The 17,907-nt window shown below is 35.5% G+C and overlaps 4 protein-coding genes across 7 annotated transcripts; 1 reads left to right on the forward strand and 3 right to left on the reverse strand.

The window, feature by feature from the left end:
• The first annotated feature begins 2,572 nt into the window (after nucleotides 1-2,572).
• On the forward strand, nucleotides 2,573-6,936 carry SPDS2 (spermidine synthase 2). Its single transcript, XM_018116336.2, has 9 exons — nucleotides 2,573-2,916; nucleotides 4,238-4,314; nucleotides 4,428-4,550; nucleotides 5,272-5,376; nucleotides 5,644-5,716; nucleotides 5,792-5,863; nucleotides 5,955-6,150; nucleotides 6,405-6,534; nucleotides 6,626-6,936. Exons 1-9 carry the CDS (start codon nucleotides 2,715-2,717, stop codon nucleotides 6,686-6,688), a joined length of 1,041 nt encoding a protein of 346 aa, XP_017971825.1. The 5' UTR covers nucleotides 2,573-2,714; the 3' UTR covers nucleotides 6,689-6,936.
• Nucleotides 6,937-7,242: 306 nt separating this feature from the next.
• On the reverse strand, nucleotides 7,243-8,446 carry LOC18609401 (uncharacterized). The gene has a single exon (XM_007044492.3). It carries the CDS (start codon nucleotides 8,333-8,335, stop codon nucleotides 7,403-7,405), a length of 933 nt encoding a protein of 310 aa, XP_007044554.2. The 5' UTR covers nucleotides 8,336-8,446; the 3' UTR covers nucleotides 7,243-7,402.
• Nucleotides 8,447-9,471: 1,025 nt separating this feature from the next.
• On the reverse strand, nucleotides 9,472-14,927 carry LOC18609403 (uncharacterized). Of its 3 annotated transcripts, none has more exons than XM_088803394.1 (3): nucleotides 12,550-13,219; nucleotides 12,233-12,322; nucleotides 9,472-9,957 (listed from the first exon to the last, which is right to left on the reverse strand). In XM_088803394.1, exons 1-3 carry the CDS (start codon nucleotides 12,665-12,667, stop codon nucleotides 9,602-9,604), a joined length of 564 nt encoding a protein of 187 aa, XP_088659520.1. In that variant the 5' UTR covers nucleotides 12,668-13,219; the 3' UTR covers nucleotides 9,472-9,601. The 3 variants fall into 3 exon arrangements, with proteins under 3 accessions (XP_088659520.1, XP_017971461.1, XP_007044556.2); XM_007044494.3 differs by lacking the exon at nucleotides 9,472-9,957 and adding an exon at nucleotides 11,507-12,147 and having other exon boundaries at nucleotides 12,550-12,889; XM_018115972.2 differs by lacking the exons at nucleotides 12,233-12,322; nucleotides 12,550-13,219 and adding an exon at nucleotides 14,810-14,927 and having other exon boundaries at nucleotides 9,472-11,317.
• On the reverse strand, nucleotides 13,838-17,366 carry LOC18609404 (serine/arginine-rich splicing factor RSZ21). 2 transcript variants are annotated; one of them, XM_018115973.2, is made up of 6 exons: nucleotides 17,211-17,366; nucleotides 16,916-17,017; nucleotides 16,606-16,694; nucleotides 15,887-16,100; nucleotides 15,161-15,283; nucleotides 13,838-15,062 (listed from the first exon to the last, which is right to left on the reverse strand). In XM_018115973.2, exons 2-6 carry the CDS (start codon nucleotides 17,002-17,004, stop codon nucleotides 15,056-15,058), a joined length of 522 nt encoding a protein of 173 aa, XP_017971462.1. In that variant the 5' UTR covers nucleotides 17,005-17,017; nucleotides 17,211-17,366; the 3' UTR covers nucleotides 13,838-15,055. The 2 variants fall into 2 exon arrangements, with proteins under 2 accessions (XP_017971462.1, XP_007044558.1); XM_007044496.3 differs by having other exon boundaries at nucleotides 14,756-15,062; nucleotides 15,875-16,100.
• Between the last annotated feature and the right edge of the window lie 541 nt (nucleotides 17,367-17,907).

Consider the following 17,907-nt stretch of genomic DNA (forward strand, 5'->3'; position numbering starts at 1 on the left):
ACAGTGTATATAGTTGCACTGCATCTGCATGGCAGACCGATCCAAACTCTGTCAAAAGCTAATTTCTTGGAAGCTTATCATCATCAGTTTACACATACAACTTCTAGTGTTAGTGTGGGGTGTGACAAAAATCATAAAGTATGAAACCCATATACACTCAGCTTCCCTCTTTTTGGGATTTTGACCAATCATTGATTCCTTTCGCAAACATGCAGGTTTTTATGGTCAATAAATTTGGCCATGCATGATTTTTGTCCCTTCGCGTACGCCAAGCGTTCAGTTATCTAGAGCCTTGGACACGCCTGAGGAAAGTATTAATATTTCATGTGTTGATTAAGAAATGTTTTAAATTAGCGATTAAGGCATCTAAGCATCTCGAGGCTGCGCTCTTCCTATTTTCCTGCCTCAATTATCTTAAGCTTCAATTCCTAAATGTTTCGTTATATGTGTTATGTATTTACAAAAGCAAAGGTTGTTGCCTTTTTATGGCAGAAACTCACGTTCCAGCCTCCAGGCCTTGTCTTTCAACTTCCATTTCATATCAGACTAGATTTTGTATTTATTTATTCTTATAACGCTATCAAACTGTTTCTCTCTCTCTCTCTCCCCTCTTTTTTCATTCAATATTAAATTCATGCTCAAAGGTTTTAATTGTTCATTATTAAGTGTAACAATATGAATTTTAGCTTTTTTTTTAAAATTAGATTTGAATTCTCTTTTTTTCGAGTTGAAAAATAAATGATATGATAATATATATTGTCATTAAATTTTTTATTTATATAAATTAGAGGTGTCTATGAGTTGCATTGAACCTCTAAATCTTATGTTTGAGCTTCGACTCAACTCTACTCTACTTGCACAATTAAAATTTATTTATTATTAAAATATTAAAATATTTGAAAATATTTTTACATCGATATTTTAAATATATTTTATAATTAAAATTATCTAAAAACATTTATTTAATAATAAAATAATCTCGAGAGGCGAGTTGAGCCTAAACTTGGAAAAGACCTCACTCGAGTCAGGCCAGGCTTGCGGGCTTGACATGTCTAGTATAAATGGATATACAATAATACCATCAAATAAAATAAGCTCCTTATATTGACATGATAACTTTAATTAATAACGTAAAGTGCAATAACTTATTGAATATATCAATAATAGAGGAAATAATCTATGTGATAGTATGTCTTATTTATAAAAAATATTAGCATGTATTATCATTGAGAAAATCAATACTAAAAAAATACATAAGCCACAAAATGTCTTTCCTTTTTTCCCTTGAAAATGAAAAAAAAAATGTAATCATTTCAATTGTTTGCGTTAGGTAATATTTCATACATTACACATTTAATTTTTTTTATTCTCATAATCTTCTCATAATTAACTACTGGACACGTCGGTAAAGTCTATGTTTCTTAAAATACAAATGTTAGTTTTTTAACATATCAATTACCATTATTATGATTATGAAAGGGTTTTTTTTTGGTAAAAAAATAAATTTGAGATTAAGAAATTCAAATAAGCTTCTCGAGTCGAGAGAATTTATGCAACTAATATTGGGTCAAATTAATTAGGTATCATTTGTGAAAAATATTAAATGTTTGTGCCATGAATTTGGATGGAGATAAAGTACAAAAAGAAAAAGAAAAAGAAAAAAGAAGAGGAGAACAAAGGCAAATGGTGCATTTAGTGAATGAAATTTAGCTAAAAATTCAAAGGACAATCTAACAACACATGGCAACCTGGTCAATCACATGGAAAGAGTACAACTTGGCAAATATCAAATTGTAGGCAGGCCAAAATTTGTACATGGGGTGAGGACAAGTTGCATTAAGTAAAATTATAAAGAAGAGGATAAGGTTGAACCGGGTAATCCCAAGCTCCATGGGGTCCGATCCACATGCCGAATAGTTTATGCTCAATTTCTGTTAAAAGAAAATCCAATAAGGGCTTAGATAGGAACATAACATTGGCATCAGTGTGTGTTCACTGTAGAATAGTCTACAGACAAGGTCAAGGGCTTTACATTGCACCGATTCCCCCACCCATAGCCTTGATATTCTGCAAACATTTCACCCTGACATAAAGCAAAAAAAAGAAATAAAAATTCATTAATTCAGAACCAACCAAAAACCAAAAGGAAAAAAAAAAGTCATGATTTCATCCCAATCCCAAGTTCCCAACCCTAATCGAGGACCTTATCATTTTTATATTGTACTTTAAAAGGAATATATATATATATATATATATGTAATCTTTTTTCATTACTACTATTTATTTGTGCTTTCACACATGAGATTACTGTTAATTAAGATTACTTAAGAGAAAGAAAAGGGGAAAAGACGAAAGACGACAATCCAACCCGCACAAAAAGATGCGTCGTTTGCAAGCAGATTCGTTGTATGACCATATATTTTAACTTTTTCATTCTTTACTTCACATATATTCTGATATTATTCTATATTCTTTACCCAAAGCGGCCCAGCCCCTAGCAAGCATTTTTGCTTTATTACGAGTACCATAAAGGAAGACCAAGATTGTGTGGCCTCTCTCTCTCTGTTTCTCTCTCTGTCTCTCTCTCTCTCTCTCAGAGTAACAAACCCAAGATTTTTGTAACTCTTTTCTCTTTCTTTTATTAGGGCTTTTTGCCTTTTGGGGGTTTTTTTTTTCTCTTCTAAAGAGCAGGGAAAAAAAAAACTGTCTTCTCTATGGCAGAAGAGAGCGGTGCCCCTGTGAGTTGTTCGGATTTGCCCGTTAAAAGGCCGAGAGAAGATGAAGAAAACGGGGTTTCTGCAGCTGCCATGGAAACGGAAGGTGATAAAAGTAACGCTTCCAATAACGTTAAGGAAGCTGATGGGATATCCTCTGTTATTCCTGGATGGTTCTCTGAGATTAACCAAATGTGGCCTGGTACGTTTTTTCTACTCTCCATAATACCGTTTTTTTCCTGTCTGTTCTTCACGTTGTTTGGACAAAGGAGTATAAAAGGTTCACTTCCCTCCTTCTGCTTCGTTTCGTAACCAAACGAGGCTTCTTGGTTCTTGACTCTGTTTTGTTTCATTTTGGTCATTTTTTTCCCCTTACGGCTGTGGGGATTTTTTTTATGTATGTATGTATATGGTTATGCGATCTATTCTAGATGATGGGTGAGTAAATTTCTGTGCTTGTTATTTGGCTTGAACTGTTTTAAAAATGGATTTTTTTTGTTGTGTTTATTTATTTATATAAATTATTCATTCTTCTAACGATATAAATGATTATGAATTCATGGGTTCGTTTGTTTTGAGCTGTTTGAATATCATCAAGTTCTATTTCGTTTATGATATCCAGGGCATGAATATATGCTTATTTCCAAATTTGTTTTCCCCTTTCTATTGTTGTTTCTGAAGTTCCTGGTTAGCTGATATTCATTATCACTCTTTTTGGAAGTTTTTCTATATTGATATCGAGGATGGGATTTCTTCATGGATGTTAATTGTGTCCCACTCGTTTGCACCTCTCATTTAACTTTGTTGTCATTTCTGCCCATTTTGTGAATTCTCATTATCTATAATGAATTCTAGTCTAGGAAGACGACTTCAATAAGATTAACTTCATTTACTATGATAACACTATTTTTTGGTTAACAATCCATTAAAAATGTCAGAGATTCTTGCAGATTTTATTTCTTTTAAAAGACTCTTTAGCCTTGTTAGTAGCAACTAACTGCAGTTGCTTATCTGCAATTGCTTCTATGACAATTTTTCTCTACAACTCCCCTCACGAGGTGTCTTATTGATGTTTTTAGCTGTATATTCAATTGCTTGAATGACAATTGTTCAGTTGCATGTTGTCACTTATGTGTATTTCTTAATTGAAAATGTTTATTATCAGTGTAATAGTTGGGTTGGACTTATATTCAATCATAAATCAATATGTTAATCCATTACTATCTGTCTTGAGTTTATGGATTCTTTTTCTAGAACTAGTAGTTATTATGAGTCAGGTGGAGTCTGAGGCCAGTCTTAGGTTTGCAAGGTATGGGTCTTCTTAGCGAGCACAGGGATTTCTATGTTGCTTGTCATGGAGTTTGATCCCTGTTCCATACCTTAGGCTTTGTAAGTTTCCTTAATTTAAGATAGATATAAGGGAGCAAATTAGATGATTTTTTGCATAAAAGATATTTCTTTAAGTATTTAGAAGAAGACACTCTAATATCTTTTATGAATCATTTTCATACTGAAATATGCAGGAGAGGCACATTCTTTAAAGGTTGAAAAGATCTTATTTCAAGGAAAGTCTGATTACCAGAATGTTATGGTCTTCCAGGTATTTGATGCTCTGAGGAGAATATCACTTTTTTTGGCTTCTGTTTTCCTTGTCTAGTTTCTTCAAGAATTTCCTGTTTTAAAGCGAAATACTAAACATGGTAACTTTTGCAGTCATCAACATATGGGAAGGTCCTTGTTTTGGACGGTGTGATTCAGCTCACAGAGAGGGATGAATGTGCATATCAAGAAATGATTACTCACCTTCCTCTTTGCTCCATTCCAAATCCAAAGAAGGTCTTTCAGCTACTGTATTAGTGTTAATGTTTTATGCATCAGTAGATATCAAAGTCAGGCATTTAGCTGGTTTTAATTAATGAGTAATTTTGTAGCTGATTTTTATGTCATAACGGAACATTTTCAATGAATTCCTTGTCATGTTTTAGATTCATTATGGCTTGAATCCTAAAGTAGTCCTCTCTTTTTATATTCAACTATAGAGGATGCCTGTGGAAGGTGCAAGAGAATGATTGAAAAAAATGTTCGATTTTCATAATTGTATTGACAGGACCATATAATGATTATCGAGATCCATCTGAAATGATTTAATTTGTTTTTTTGACTCAATTTTTGGTTTATTGTTTTCTTTTTTAATTTTGTGGTAAACTTCATCGTTTTGTGTTTGCTATAAAGCCTACAATTATAGTCAAGTGTTAAATGTTTTCTTTTTCTCTACCTTTTTCATGAGAAAGTCTCCACTGCCTGAAGAACCTCTTAAGTTAAAGAAAATATATGAATTGCTGATATTTTACCAGTGAGGGAATTGTTTCTGTTTTATAGTTTTTAGTTGGACTTATTTTACTTATTTGCATAGTCTGTTTTTCCATTTAATGCGTGGCCTTCTGTTGGAGGGTTGCTTTTAAGATTACTCTACATAAGATTGAATTATTTGATAGGCACTGTTATCATACCTGCTTTTCTCTTCAATTCCAACTGATACATATATTTTTTTCACCAGGTTTTGGTTATTGGTGGTGGAGATGGTGGAGTTCTACGGGAAGTTTCTCGTCATTCTTCTGTTGAGCAGATTGACATCTGTGAAATTGATAAGATGGTAGTTGATGTGAGTAGTAAAATGAATATCTTTCTTGCCTTTCATACAGCCTATATAATTCATAATGAGTTGTAATTGATTGATGAAAAGTGGGCCAAGTCATGTTTAGTTCACTGACTTTCTTAACACATTAGGATTTTTCTGCAAAATGCTAGTTTGTCGTTTCTATAAATTTTTACTTAGGCTACAATAATTTAAACCAATTGGCTAGGAGTTTCCAATCATACCTTGACAGAGTCTTGTTCTTATAACAATATGCATCCTTCTCTGTGCTAGGTTTCTAAAGAATTTTTCCCTGATGTAGCTGTTGGTTATGAGGATCCCCGTGTGACCCTTCATATTGGTGATGGTATGGTCTACTATTTTTTGGTGCTTTTATACTCTATTGCATGATATCAATTATTAATGATCTTTTGTATTTCAGGAGTTGCATTTTTGAAGGCTGTTCCAGAAGGTACTTATGATGCCGTTATAGTGGATTCTTCTGACCCAATAGGTAATGCTATATTTGGAAATGGTGCATTGTCTTTTTTGTTCTGAATGGTTTAGCATCTTTAAAATATATGATTCATTATTTATCATCTCAGGTCCGGCACAAGAGCTCTTTGAGAAGCCCTTTTTTGAGTCAGTGGCAAAGGCTCTTCGTCCAGGTGGAGTAGTCTGTACTCAGGCAGAAAGTATCTGGCTACATATGCACATAATTGAGGATATTGTAGCGAACTGCCGCCAAATCTTCAAAGGCTCCGTTAACTATGCATGGACTACGGTTCCTACATACCCAAGGCATATGCTAATGACCTTTCCTTCATCCCATGACCAACTGCTTTCTTTTCTGATTATACCCCCCTCCCCTTATCTTTTCTCTCTGTAGATTTATGTTGTTAATGCCCTCAACTTCAAAGGAGGCTTTCCTCCTTTGAATGAGGGTATATCTTATGCACCCATATAACTATGTGGTGCATTTTCTTGTGTTTGCCTGTCATCATAGAGCCTTTTTTTACTGCCTGTCATCATAGAGCCTTTTGTTTTTGTTCCAGTGGTGTGATTGGTTTCATGCTTTGCTCAACTGAGGGACCTCCTGTTGACTTCAAGCATCCTGTGAACCCTATTGACAGTGATGATAGCTGCTGCAAATCAAAACGACCCCTAAGGTTTTACAACTCTGAGGTGTGACTCTGCTATTTTCTAAATTCCTTGTGCGAGAAAATAATTTGTGATTCACATTTTTTGGCTAAATCTTTACGTTTCCTGATTTCAGATTCATTCGGCTGCTTTCTGTTTGCCATCCTTTGCGAAGAAGGTGATTGATTCAAAACATTAGGGATGGAAATTTTGAAGATCATTTACAAATTTTGAGTTATTGTGGGAGCATTGGTTTTTATCCATGCTTGATGGTCTCATGTAGTGATGAACCTTGGATTTATAAGTTCAATTAATGTTATTGTTATGTGGAAGAGAATTTGTAGTATGATCGTTGAAGGACACTGGTCTTTCTGTTTTCTACCAGTCTACAAGTCCATAAGGGATAATGGTCATTTAGTTGATATAAATGGCTCTTCCTTGACATCATTCATCTGATTCACAACTTTGTGTTATATTCTTTTTTAAATATATACCATGGATGTTTGAGATCGTTCAGTTCTTTAATCAACTTCCATTTTTTTTAAAAAAGAAATATAAAAATGCGGAGTAAGTTAGCTTGGATCTCATGCTTTTCTATATCATATGCCAAACCACCTTCAGAGGTGTGCCTTCCATTCCATGCCCTCTGAAAGGCGAACCCCGAGGTATAAGGGGCGTCAATGGTTTAGGATCTGGAGTTTTTTTGTTCGTAGTCCATACTGATGAAAGGAACATCAACTGGTCTCATTCACATTTTGGGTCAAATATGTTGTACGTTCTTTGTATTACTTGTATGATAACATATTTGTATTTACAAAAGTTATTGAGCTACATCTTAAGACTGTTGGACCCCTGTTTTGCACCACCAGAAGATAAAGAAAATAAAATATTGCTTAAGAAGTAGGCAGATTATTTAAAAAATTTCATACACAGCTTCGACTTGTTTCCCTGCTTCTTCATCAACCCGGTGTAGATTGTGTTCTCTGCGATGATAGAAATGTATCACGCAAGCCATCCACTTCATCACATTCCCCATACAAATCAAGCTAACCTGTATAAGACTTGTCCAGTCTTTCTTATTGCATCCGCCATAGAAGCACACTAACCTTAAACCGGCACCCCATGTGAAGAAAATAAGCATCAACAGAATCCCTTGTCTCTCGCTGCCTCTACAAAAATAAGCCGAGAGTCCCAGAGCATTAGCCCCATGTATCTCCTCTAATATTGAAATCACAATACTCATGTTCCAGATAGCTGCCCATTCCAAGTATTTCGCTAGCAGAGCTATGCAAGTTACTCTAAAAAGTGCTGCAGTGAACACATTATTGAAAAAAGTCCTCACAATAATATAGAAGTTTGTCACTAACCACGCTAATCCGAGTAGGAAACAAGTTGATACCAAGTAAACATATGAAGATGTGACAAGAATGCCTTTACACCTTGCTTTATTGAGAAGTCTTTGTATCATCTCCTTGGGATTAGTTGGTTTCTCTTTGGTATATGTTTTTGCTGTCAAATCAACGGAAACCACCACAGCGCAGAGCTCCAGAAGATGAAGGGGCAGCAGGTGGAGAAGACCCAGTTGTATCAGTTTATAAGAGAAATCATTAGCCATGCTTCTGGTTGCATTGACTGGGATCAGCCAATGACTGAAATAAGCTGGGGGTTGTCGAAAAATCTCCGAGGTTGCGATAAGTGTTCTGTGGAGGATCATTTCATGGAAAAGCATGAAGCAAAGGAGGGGTAGGGAGGCGAGGAAAGAAAGTAGGATGAGGTTGGTATTTTGACAAGGGATTATAAGAGCTTGTTTAAGTATGCTAAACAACTCCAGCGTCTGGTTCTGCATCTCAATCCCTTTCACGTCCAATGGCTTGGGTAGTGGAGAGTTTGAGTTTTATCATTTATGTGGAGGTTTTCGGTCATATACCAGGAACGAGTGTCTTAAGGTCAAACCAGATGGGCATCGAAGCCATTGGTTAAACTCGATCAATTCTTTATTTATTGAAAAGAAAGCTCCATCACTTCCACCAACGAAGTCATCATCATCTAACCATAACCTCTTCTTTTTAATTTTAGTTAAAGTCTCACTCACGGTTTCAGTTGAGGTTTGACAATGTCAGACTTTCGTTGTAGTCGGTGCGAGTAATTGGTACGTAAACCCCTTTTTTCTTTTTTCTTCTTTGTAGTTTATATAAAAACTGCTTAATTTATAAGCTGAACCTATGTATGATCTCTACTTAAACATTTACCAATGTGAACTTACAGGTATTGAAAGTGCAAAATTATACCTTTTAACTTATCACCTCACTTGTCTATCTATATATAATCGTTAATTAATTAACTATATATAAAATTACCAACTTCAAAAGTGTAAATATACTGAATAGAATATATACCTTAACAATTTCTTAAATGAACTATATTATACTTAATTAACGATTTTCTTATTAAATTTAGCTACTTTAAAAACGAGAATCTTTATTCTGTAGTATCGTTAAAGAATAGTAGTGGGTCAGATGGGGATATAGGTAAAGGGGTTGCATGGGCACAAGTCTGGAGCCAAAACCCCTCAAAGTAGACATAGTAGCTTGAAAGTTAAGAATGGTGGGAGCAGGACAGAGAGCAATGTGATAAAGTGCCTTGCTTTATCAATAAATTTTATGAGTCTTCTAACCAAACAAAGGAAGGGTAAAATGCATTCAGACAGAGCAGTGGTGACCTCTGCCACACAAATAGACAATATCAAAGGGAAATAATAGCAATAATATAACACAAATTCTGGCTATTTCTCTTGTTATAACTCAAATAGACAGTATCAACTAGTATTCTCCAGCTAGCAGAGCCAATAGAGGGAAGTAGGAATGGCCCTGAATTCAAAGGGAAATAGTATAACAGAAATTAGAACGGAAAAGTGGTAAGATCTGTATGTAATGATTCAAGTGCTACTTTGCCACTAGAATGCTACCAACATCTCCCAATAAATTAAATGCTGCAACAAGCCATCATAATTTTTATTAGAATATTTAGGCATCTATAAAACTTTAGCTTCTTTTCATGACTGCCCTTTGGTTTCTTCTGCTAATTCCTAGTGCTTACAAAATGGAATAAGAACTTATACATTGACAACTTTACCATCACTCCCTACTTCCTCGTCAACTTTTTTCTCTAAAATCCTCTTCTTGCAATCAAAGAAATATACCACGCAAACCACCCACTTCATCAAATTCCCTACACAAATCAAGCCAGTGAATACAGAGGTGAACACAATGGCTCCAAGCCTCTCACTCCACCTCCCAAAGAGGCAGGGCAACCTGAAGACAATTTCCCATGCAACGAAAACAAGCATCAAAAGAAGTCCACGCCGGGTACTACCCCTGCTAAAATAAGTCGCGAGTTCAAATGCTTCGATCCCATACGTCTCCTCCAATACTGAGATCACAAGAGCCATGTTCCATCCAGCACTCCACTCTGAGTATTTCATCAACAATGCTATAAATATAGTGATATGGAATATGGTTATCAATGAATCCACAAAGTTGTTATTCGAACTATAATAATAGTAGTCTATTACAAAGCCCTTTGACAGAATATAGCAGTTGGTTACAACCCCAACTAATCCAAGTAGAATACAAGTTGACAATAGAAGAACATATATTGATGTAATGAAGGGACCTTTCAACCTTGTTTTCTGTACCAAAATATCTCTGAGGCTGATTGGTTTCTCTCCTGCATATATCATGGATGCTGCATTAACAGTCATGACTATGTTAAGGAGCCCTAGAAGATGATATGGTGCCAGGTAGAGAAGACAGAGTTTAATCCATTCACCAGAAAGATTCCCCCCAGATCTATGCCAATCATCATGCAAGGCAACTGATGATTCCCAGTCATAGTAAAAGGAATCTGAAGGCACGGGTGTGAAGAACTTGAAGGTTTTAAGCAACGTTTGCTGGAGGACAATCTCAAAGAAAACTGAAAGACCGAAGTAAGGAAAGGAGGTGAGAAGGCTGAAGATGATAAAGTTGATATGTTTATGGGGAATTGTAAGAGCTTCTTTGAGTATATCGAGGAATTCACGCTTCTCCTTGGACATAATTTGAGTGTAATCGATCTCCATGTTTCTCATTCTGTAGTTCTATAGCATCTTGAATCGTTTGTTGTTAAAGCAAGATCAAAGTCTTCTCTTTTGGTCTTGCACGAAGACTTCGGGGCCTTTGGGGAGACCCCAAAAGCACGCTCATACAAAGTTATCCACATCCAGTCATTGAATGTGGGTGGTAGAACTTGACTGACCAAACTTAACATACTCATACACTATATTACTTTTGACACCAAACATGATCAAACAAGACAAAATTTCTTTCCGACCCCAGTAAAAAAAAAAAAAAGTGTAAATATATTCTTGATCATATGTAACAGAATTTCCCTGGTCAGAGTTATTGGAAATTGCAATAGGTTATAGAATTTCCACTAGACTTGCACAAATCTACTTGCTGACATTCAGGCTGAATTGATACGCGTTAAAATAAAACCATGGGTCTAAACTGTTGGAAAGAAAGGAACAGTCGGAAGTTTGACTAAAAATTTGAGTAAAATGAGAAATATGTCATTGCAACAAGCTGATTAGACAGAATCATTGGTTCTGCCTAGCATTTCAAAGTTTCAAAGTATGCCGTGCCCCGGAGGCAGTGTGTTGTTGACTTTTGGTGTTACCAAAATGAACAAACCAGCCAACAAAAGTATTCCCACGATAAAGCAACAGAATTGGAGTCAAAGTTTGGAAGGTCTGAATTGTACAACAGACCTAATTCTGTTTTGGAAGCATAATCTGCAAATAGAGAGGAACGTTAATGCTGGCCAATTGTCTGTTGTGCCATTACTTAGGATGCTAACTAATAGTTCCATCTAGAAATTTAAACTGATACATTAGACGCACACAGAATTCAAGTTGAGATTAATTAAGGTGCTCAACAACCCATCATTCAAACTAAAAAATTAAGCTGATAAGTTACAATCATAATGAAATTATGACTCCTAACATTATTCATTTCCAAAAGCAACTTGACAATGTTAATATTCCCAAAATGCTCAATCATTTAACTGATCTAAACGGGGAACAACGAATATCCAGTGTCAACTCTTGCACAAGATTTAAGTACATACTGCTTCAGTTCTGTCAATGATCGACAAGTTTAACATCTCTTCCTACTTCCTCATCATCAACTTTCTTTTCTGAAATTCCCTTCTTGCAATCAAAGAAATATACAACACAAATTACCCACTTCATCGCATTTCCTAAACAAATCAAGCAAGTGTATATAGAAGTGAACAAAACGCTTCCAGTTGCAAGTTCATCACTGCATCCGTAAAAGATGCAGGACAGCCTAATGGTAAGTCCCCACGCAAAGAAAACAAGCATCAAAATTAGTCCTCGCTGGCTACAATCCCTGTTCATATATGCGGCCCACTCCAATGCTTCAATCCCATATTTCTCCTCCAATATCGAAATTACTAAAGCCATGTTCCATCCAGCACTCCACTCTAACAACTTAACCAACAGAATTGTAAAACCAACTCCCCGAACGATGGTTAGCAAAACGTCAACGTATGCGTGATAATCAAAGCTCCTCACCATAATATAGCAGTTGGTGAGAAATCCTGCTAAGCCAATTAGAATAGTAGTTGACAAGAGATGAATATATATTGATGTAATGAAGGGACCTTTTAACCTTGTTTTGCGTACCATCATATCTCTGAAGCTGACTGGTTTCTCCGCGGTATATATCATTGACGCCAAAGGAACAACTACGATTATGTTGAGGAACTCCAGGAGCTGATAAGGTATCAGGTAAAGAAGGCAGAGTTGAATTAATTTAGGGAAAAAATTCGTTGCCAATCTTTCATATTTCCCAAGATAATCGTAGTAATACGAGTACTGTGGACGTTGTTCAAGAAACTTGGCGGTTTCAAGGAATAGTCCCTGGAGAATGATCTCAAAGAAAACCAAGAAGCAGAAAAAAGGAAGGGAGGTGAAAAAACTGAAGACAATGAACTTCTTACTTGTGCACGGAATTGTTAGAGCTTGTTTGAAAATATCAAAGAACTTTAGCTTCTGCTTCAACATAATGCGGGTATAATCCTCCTCCGTGCCCCTCTCTCGCTCACTTTCTATGGCCATTCACTCGAAACAAACCGATTGCCGCTAAGAAAGCTGAAAGTTTTATCAGTAGTGGTTGGAGGACAGGCTAGAGGACTTGACTTTCTGGAGCAACACCTAGGATACGAAGGCATCCTCGCCCATTCATTTGGTCAAAGATGTTGACCTTTGGTGATGTAAAATCACCAAACAATAGCATGATCAAGCAAGGAAACTTCTTTCCTTCCTACCCAAGAAAATAAATTTAGATTCTCATTTTCCGGAATATGAACTGATTGTAGATTAAGACAAAGGGTTGCAAAGATCATTTGTTGCTACTTTTATGATTGTACTGATGAGTGCCGCCTATTGAGGTGCTTGGAGGGAATTTCAAGGAACAATTACTTGGAAAGTGCTCCGGCATTTCTACATCAAGCTTTGCACAAATAATTTACCTCTTTTCAACATCCGGCAAAGGGTTGAGGTAAAAATCAAGTAGAGATTTTTGTGTAGAATTTCATAAGGTTTTCAGTAGAATAAGCTAGTCATGGTAAAACAATTATGGCACTACTTCTTCTCCATGCCTTCGTCACTCACTTTCCTAACAAAATTTAGTGTTACAGAGAAGTAAGAAAGATCAAAGTTTTATCCTAGTGGTTGGAAGGAGTTGCAAGAAGACTTAAGACTTGTATTATAGTGGGGACACCGAAGAATACATTTATTGGTAATGGATTGTTGACCTTGACTGATCTAAACTCACCAAACATAGTCAAGCCAATGAAATCTCTCCTTTCCTTCCTACCCCCAGAAAATTAATGTAACCTCTTGCTTGCGGGGAACGAAAATGATGCTCCTGCTTAAACTAATCAAGTACAGACAAAAGCTTTCAGTGAAATCACGTGGGAAAAGTCAAGGTAAGGAAACAAGGATACATCACAGAGACGAGGGGAAAGGGGCAACTTTTAGTGCCACGGGGCATTGCTTCTTCTTAAGCTTTTCAACTATGACGGTTTGAAACACCATGACAAGGAATGTTGAGCTGAAATTTGCACGTCCAAATTTCCTTTCACAAGGTGAATTTTGAACTTGAACTACCAAGCATAATATTAGCCTTTCTTTTTTTTTTTTTGACCAAGTCCAAGCATATCATTAGTCCTGAAATATCAATTATTGTTATAGTTGTAATGTAAATGGAACAGCAGAACAATCAAATTACACGATAGAAATGGGCCGAAAGGGCAAGTCCAACCATTTACCATTAGCCATATTAACGTATCAAAATTTCTGTGAAATACAGCGGCCAAACGGAATAGCAAATATACAAGAAACCTCCACCCCCCCTCCTCTCAACCCAAATATAAAGGAGGGAAAACGAGGAAAGACACAGCAGAAGGCAGGACCGTTACTTACCACCAACTTTCCTTCAAGCCTTTGCCGATAATCATCACTTAGATGATCAACAATAAAGTTGGTGCAGGTTGTAGCAGCTTCCACGCTGAATGCAACCTTCAAAAACATGTTGTCACAATGGAGACAGAAAAGGTGCCATACCATCAGCTACCAACATGTCTCCAAGCAAATATATGAACATTTACCCATTATCAAAAAATTGTACTAGACAAGACCAAGATAAATTGGTATCGACACCCTCCAGATCAGCTACCATGGAAGCAAAGGTCAAAGCTAGATCAAACTCTTTGTTGCAGAAGAGCACATGCTAAGAAAGGGTCTGCTCTCAGTTTTTGGCAATTGCAGTTTCTAGCTGAATATGAAGCAATACTACAAGTAGATGACGAGAAGCAGAGAAGCTAATAACAGGAGACCAATTAACAGCTTCATCTTCTTAAAAAAATTAGAAGCTTTGTTGCAGATGCATACACCACAACAAGGTTGCAACCAAATTGTTGTTACTAGCAAGTAACTCAAGCTTTTACAATATGCAGGAGCGACGACGAGTAGATGAAGTGGTGCAGAGAAGCAATGAGTGGGGGAAACCATGTGCACTAAGATGCAGTAAAGTGGCGAAAGGATGCTGTTTTACTTCAAAATCACACCTCAAAACAAAACATATAAACCCTTTAGAATCTTCTACCTCATAAAGATAAACTTACCATAGTAACTAAGTAAACATAAAAACGTAACAGATAAATAAAAGTAGATAACAATATGAAGTAAGAAAGGGACCTCCAGTTTCAAATGCTGAAGACAGCAAGCCGACGCAAAACGGTGTCCAAGGCACCCCTTTTGGTGGCTGAAACACTTTGCAGAGTAGAAGCCATGCAAAACCACAAGTTCTAACAACCTCATTGTCACGAAATGAACATAAGTAACATAAATCTCTTTTGCTCACTGAACCTATTAGAACTACAGTATTGCATATTAGTTTGCCATAGATGTCATTTCAGATTTGCTTCAGCTCATGTCCACACTTTAATCTCTGCAAAGGAATGTAAGCAAGCATATCAGATTGACTCTACAAAGCAAGTATCAAAATTAAGATCTATGATTATTAATAATTCAGCACGCATTACTTACCCATTAGCATAAGGTGAATCACGACGAGAATGACGATAAGGAGGTGACCTGCTGTAGCTGCGACCACGACGAGGTGATATGCTGCGGCGCCGAGGAGATCTTCTCCCACGTGGACTATAGCTCCTGCCACAAGATACAAAAAATTTATGAGCAAGGAAAATTAGTTAGTAATTTTTTTCCATAGCCTGCATACACTTGCTCAAATGACCAATCATTAGAAACCAAACAAATTTTACTTAAAATAATAAACCTTTATCAAATTTATTCATATAATAGAAAAATAATAAGCCTTTATCAAATTTATTCATATAATAGAAACCTAGTTGGACACATAGATATATGCAGTACAAAATTGGTGTGCCATACACGTATTAACTAGACACAGATTTATTATTCTTGCAGAAATATGTATTCTAGCACATCAGGCTTCCAAAAAAGGCCAAAGGCTATTGATTCCTAAATTAGTAAGTACGGTGCAGGCATGACTCCAAGTCCACCTTAATAAGCCCTCTCCCAGTTCTCTTATGTTCACTTAAGTGATTTCTCATACAAATAAAAGCCAGGAGAGAAAAAAAAAGCCTTTTGCTTATCATAAGAAAAGGCATTTTGTAATGCACCCTTCGATATTACGGGCTCCTCTACAAACCAAAATGCATAGAAACTGCCATCCTCTACGACCTCCAACGGAAAAACTAAAAGAACCCCTAAACACACCTGCGCCCATACCCATAACTTGGACTCCTACGGCGACGAGGACTGGGGCTTCTGTGTCGCCCACTTCCCAGGCCTCGTGAACCAATGCGCAAGCGGCATTCACGAGCAAAGTGACCAGGTTCACCGCACTCATAACACTTCAAATCCTCACCCCCACCACGGCGACCACCACGGCCTCCGCCACCCTTCGAATTATGAGAAAGTTCCACACGCCAACCACTCTTGCCTTCAAGCAGAAAAAGAAAAATAGTTAGTGAATTTCTTTGAAATGTCAATAAAACAGGATGGATAAGAACTCAGATCATTTGAATGTGAGGATCCAAAAGAACTAAACAGAATTGAGCATGAACTTTAGAATTAATTGTTGGATGAACAACCACAATAAACTAAACAACTAAAACAACAGGCCACCAACTACTAGTAAACAATAGCAACTTGTGTAAATATCAAAGAAAATCAGTAACCAACTCAAACAGTTGGGACATATCTCTAACATATCGAAGCTCAATAGTCAACAGATTTGAAGCATATACAGCACAAAAAGTGAGAAAAACAAAGATAACCAAACATAAAAAAATAAAATAAAATAAAATGATCAACTTGTATAAGGACATATGAATAGAAAACCGCCATATTTCAAAAAGGTATGTGAAATAAAAGATATAAACAAAATAAACACGGAAAACATCAAGATTCATAGTAAAAATTGGAAGAAAAGAATTTATAGTTACCATCCAATTCACGGATTGCATCAATAGCATCCCTTCGATCATCAAACTCAACAAATGCATATCCTGGTGGCCTTCGAGCAACCCATACACTGCATTCATTTCATAAATAACTAACCAATGAAAAACTTGTTACAAATCTCTCAAAGACTTTTTGTCCTGTATGAAATTGTAGGACAAACTAAATAATCATTTAAAGTTAGCAAACCTGAAACTTTTCACAGCTACCATAGATATTTAACCAATAATTTCTGGCGTCTCCATCAAAATTCAATATTTTTCTTTGTTAAAAAAAAAAAGAAAAGAAAAATACCTGCGGAGAACGCCGAAAATCCTGAACTCGTCTTCCAGATCCCTCTCAGTGACCCGAGGATCCAGATTTCCGACATAAACACGAGACATTCTCGTAAATACACTGCACCAACCAAAATAATAATAAACACAAACAAAAAAAGGCTCTAAAGTGAATAACTTTTCCTGGATAAAGAAACAGAAAAATCAAAGGTTTTGAAAATCTATTAGGCTAGTTTAAGAGAGGCTATAGAAAATTAGGGTTTTGTAGGAAATGATCGAAAAAGGAATAGACGCAATTGAGAGAGAAGATGAACCTTGAGGGAATTCCTAGGGCGATTTGACGATAAGAGTGCGATCGAAATTCGAAACGAGGGTGATGAGTGACGGACTAATTAATTTGGCTTTGCTGCAGCCACTAGCAGAGCCCTAAACGTTTGGTTCGCGGAATAGATAGGAATAAAATAAAATAATTATTACGTGAAAATAGAATGAGGTGGGAATAGAATATAATAAGTATTATCTAGTTTGGTATGATAAATAGAATAGAGTAGAAATAATTATTATAATTTATTACAGTGTTTGGTTGGTAACAATAACTTTAAAATAAGAAAAGAATAGAAAATAAAAAGACAAAAATACCTTTTATTATATTTAATTTTTTTATTTTATTTTTTAAATATTAATAATTTATAATTAATTAAAATATTAATAATTAATAATTTAAATATCAATATTTTAATATAATTTAATTACTAATATTTTAATTAATAATATTTTATTTATAATTTAATATTAATATTATTATAATATTAATAATTTTTATTTTTATATTCATTAAAAATTTAATATATTAATAATTTAATAAATAAAACATTAATAGTTTAAAATATTAATATTTAATATTTTAATCATATTAATATTAATAATGTTTAAATTATATATAAAATATTAATATTTTAAATTTTATAAATAATTTATTCTTTTATTTTATTTTTTTCTTTTTTCTTTTTT

Source organism: Theobroma cacao, chromosome 2 (assembly GCF_053813885.1).
Source record: "Theobroma cacao isolate CCN51 chromosome 2, ASM5381388v1, whole genome shotgun sequence".
Lineage (NCBI taxonomy): Eukaryota > Viridiplantae > Streptophyta > Magnoliopsida > Malvales > Malvaceae > Theobroma > Theobroma cacao.

Coding starts and splice junctions, on each gene's coding strand:
- LOC18609404 (XM_007044496.3), bottom strand. CDS start 17,004: ATGTCTCGTGTTTATGTCGGAAATCTGGATCCTCGGGTCACTGAGAGG. Junction 16,101..16,605: donor TGCAATCCGTGAATTGGATG/GTAACTATAAAT, acceptor TTCTGCTTGAAG/GCAAGAGTGGTTGGCGTGTG. Junction 15,284..15,874: donor AGTTATGGGTATGGGCGCAG/GTGTGTTTAGGG, acceptor ATCTTGTGGCAG/GAGCTATAGTCCACGTGGGA.
- SPDS2 (XM_018116336.2), top strand. CDS start 2,715: ATGGCAGAAGAGAGCGGTGCCCCTGTGAGTTGTTCGGATTTGCCCGTT. Junction 2,917..4,237: donor GATTAACCAAATGTGGCCTG/GTACGTTTTTTC, acceptor TGAAATATGCAG/GAGAGGCACATTCTTTAAAG. Junction 6,535..6,625: donor TAAGGTTTTACAACTCTGAG/GTGTGACTCTGC, acceptor TCCTGATTTCAG/ATTCATTCGGCTGCTTTCTG.
- LOC18609401 (XM_007044492.3), bottom strand. CDS start 8,335: ATGCAGAACCAGACGCTGGAGTTGTTTAGCATACTTAAACAAGCTCTT.
- LOC18609403 (XM_018115972.2), bottom strand. CDS start 10,615: ATGAGAAACATGGAGATCGATTACACTCAAATTATGTCCAAGGAGAAG.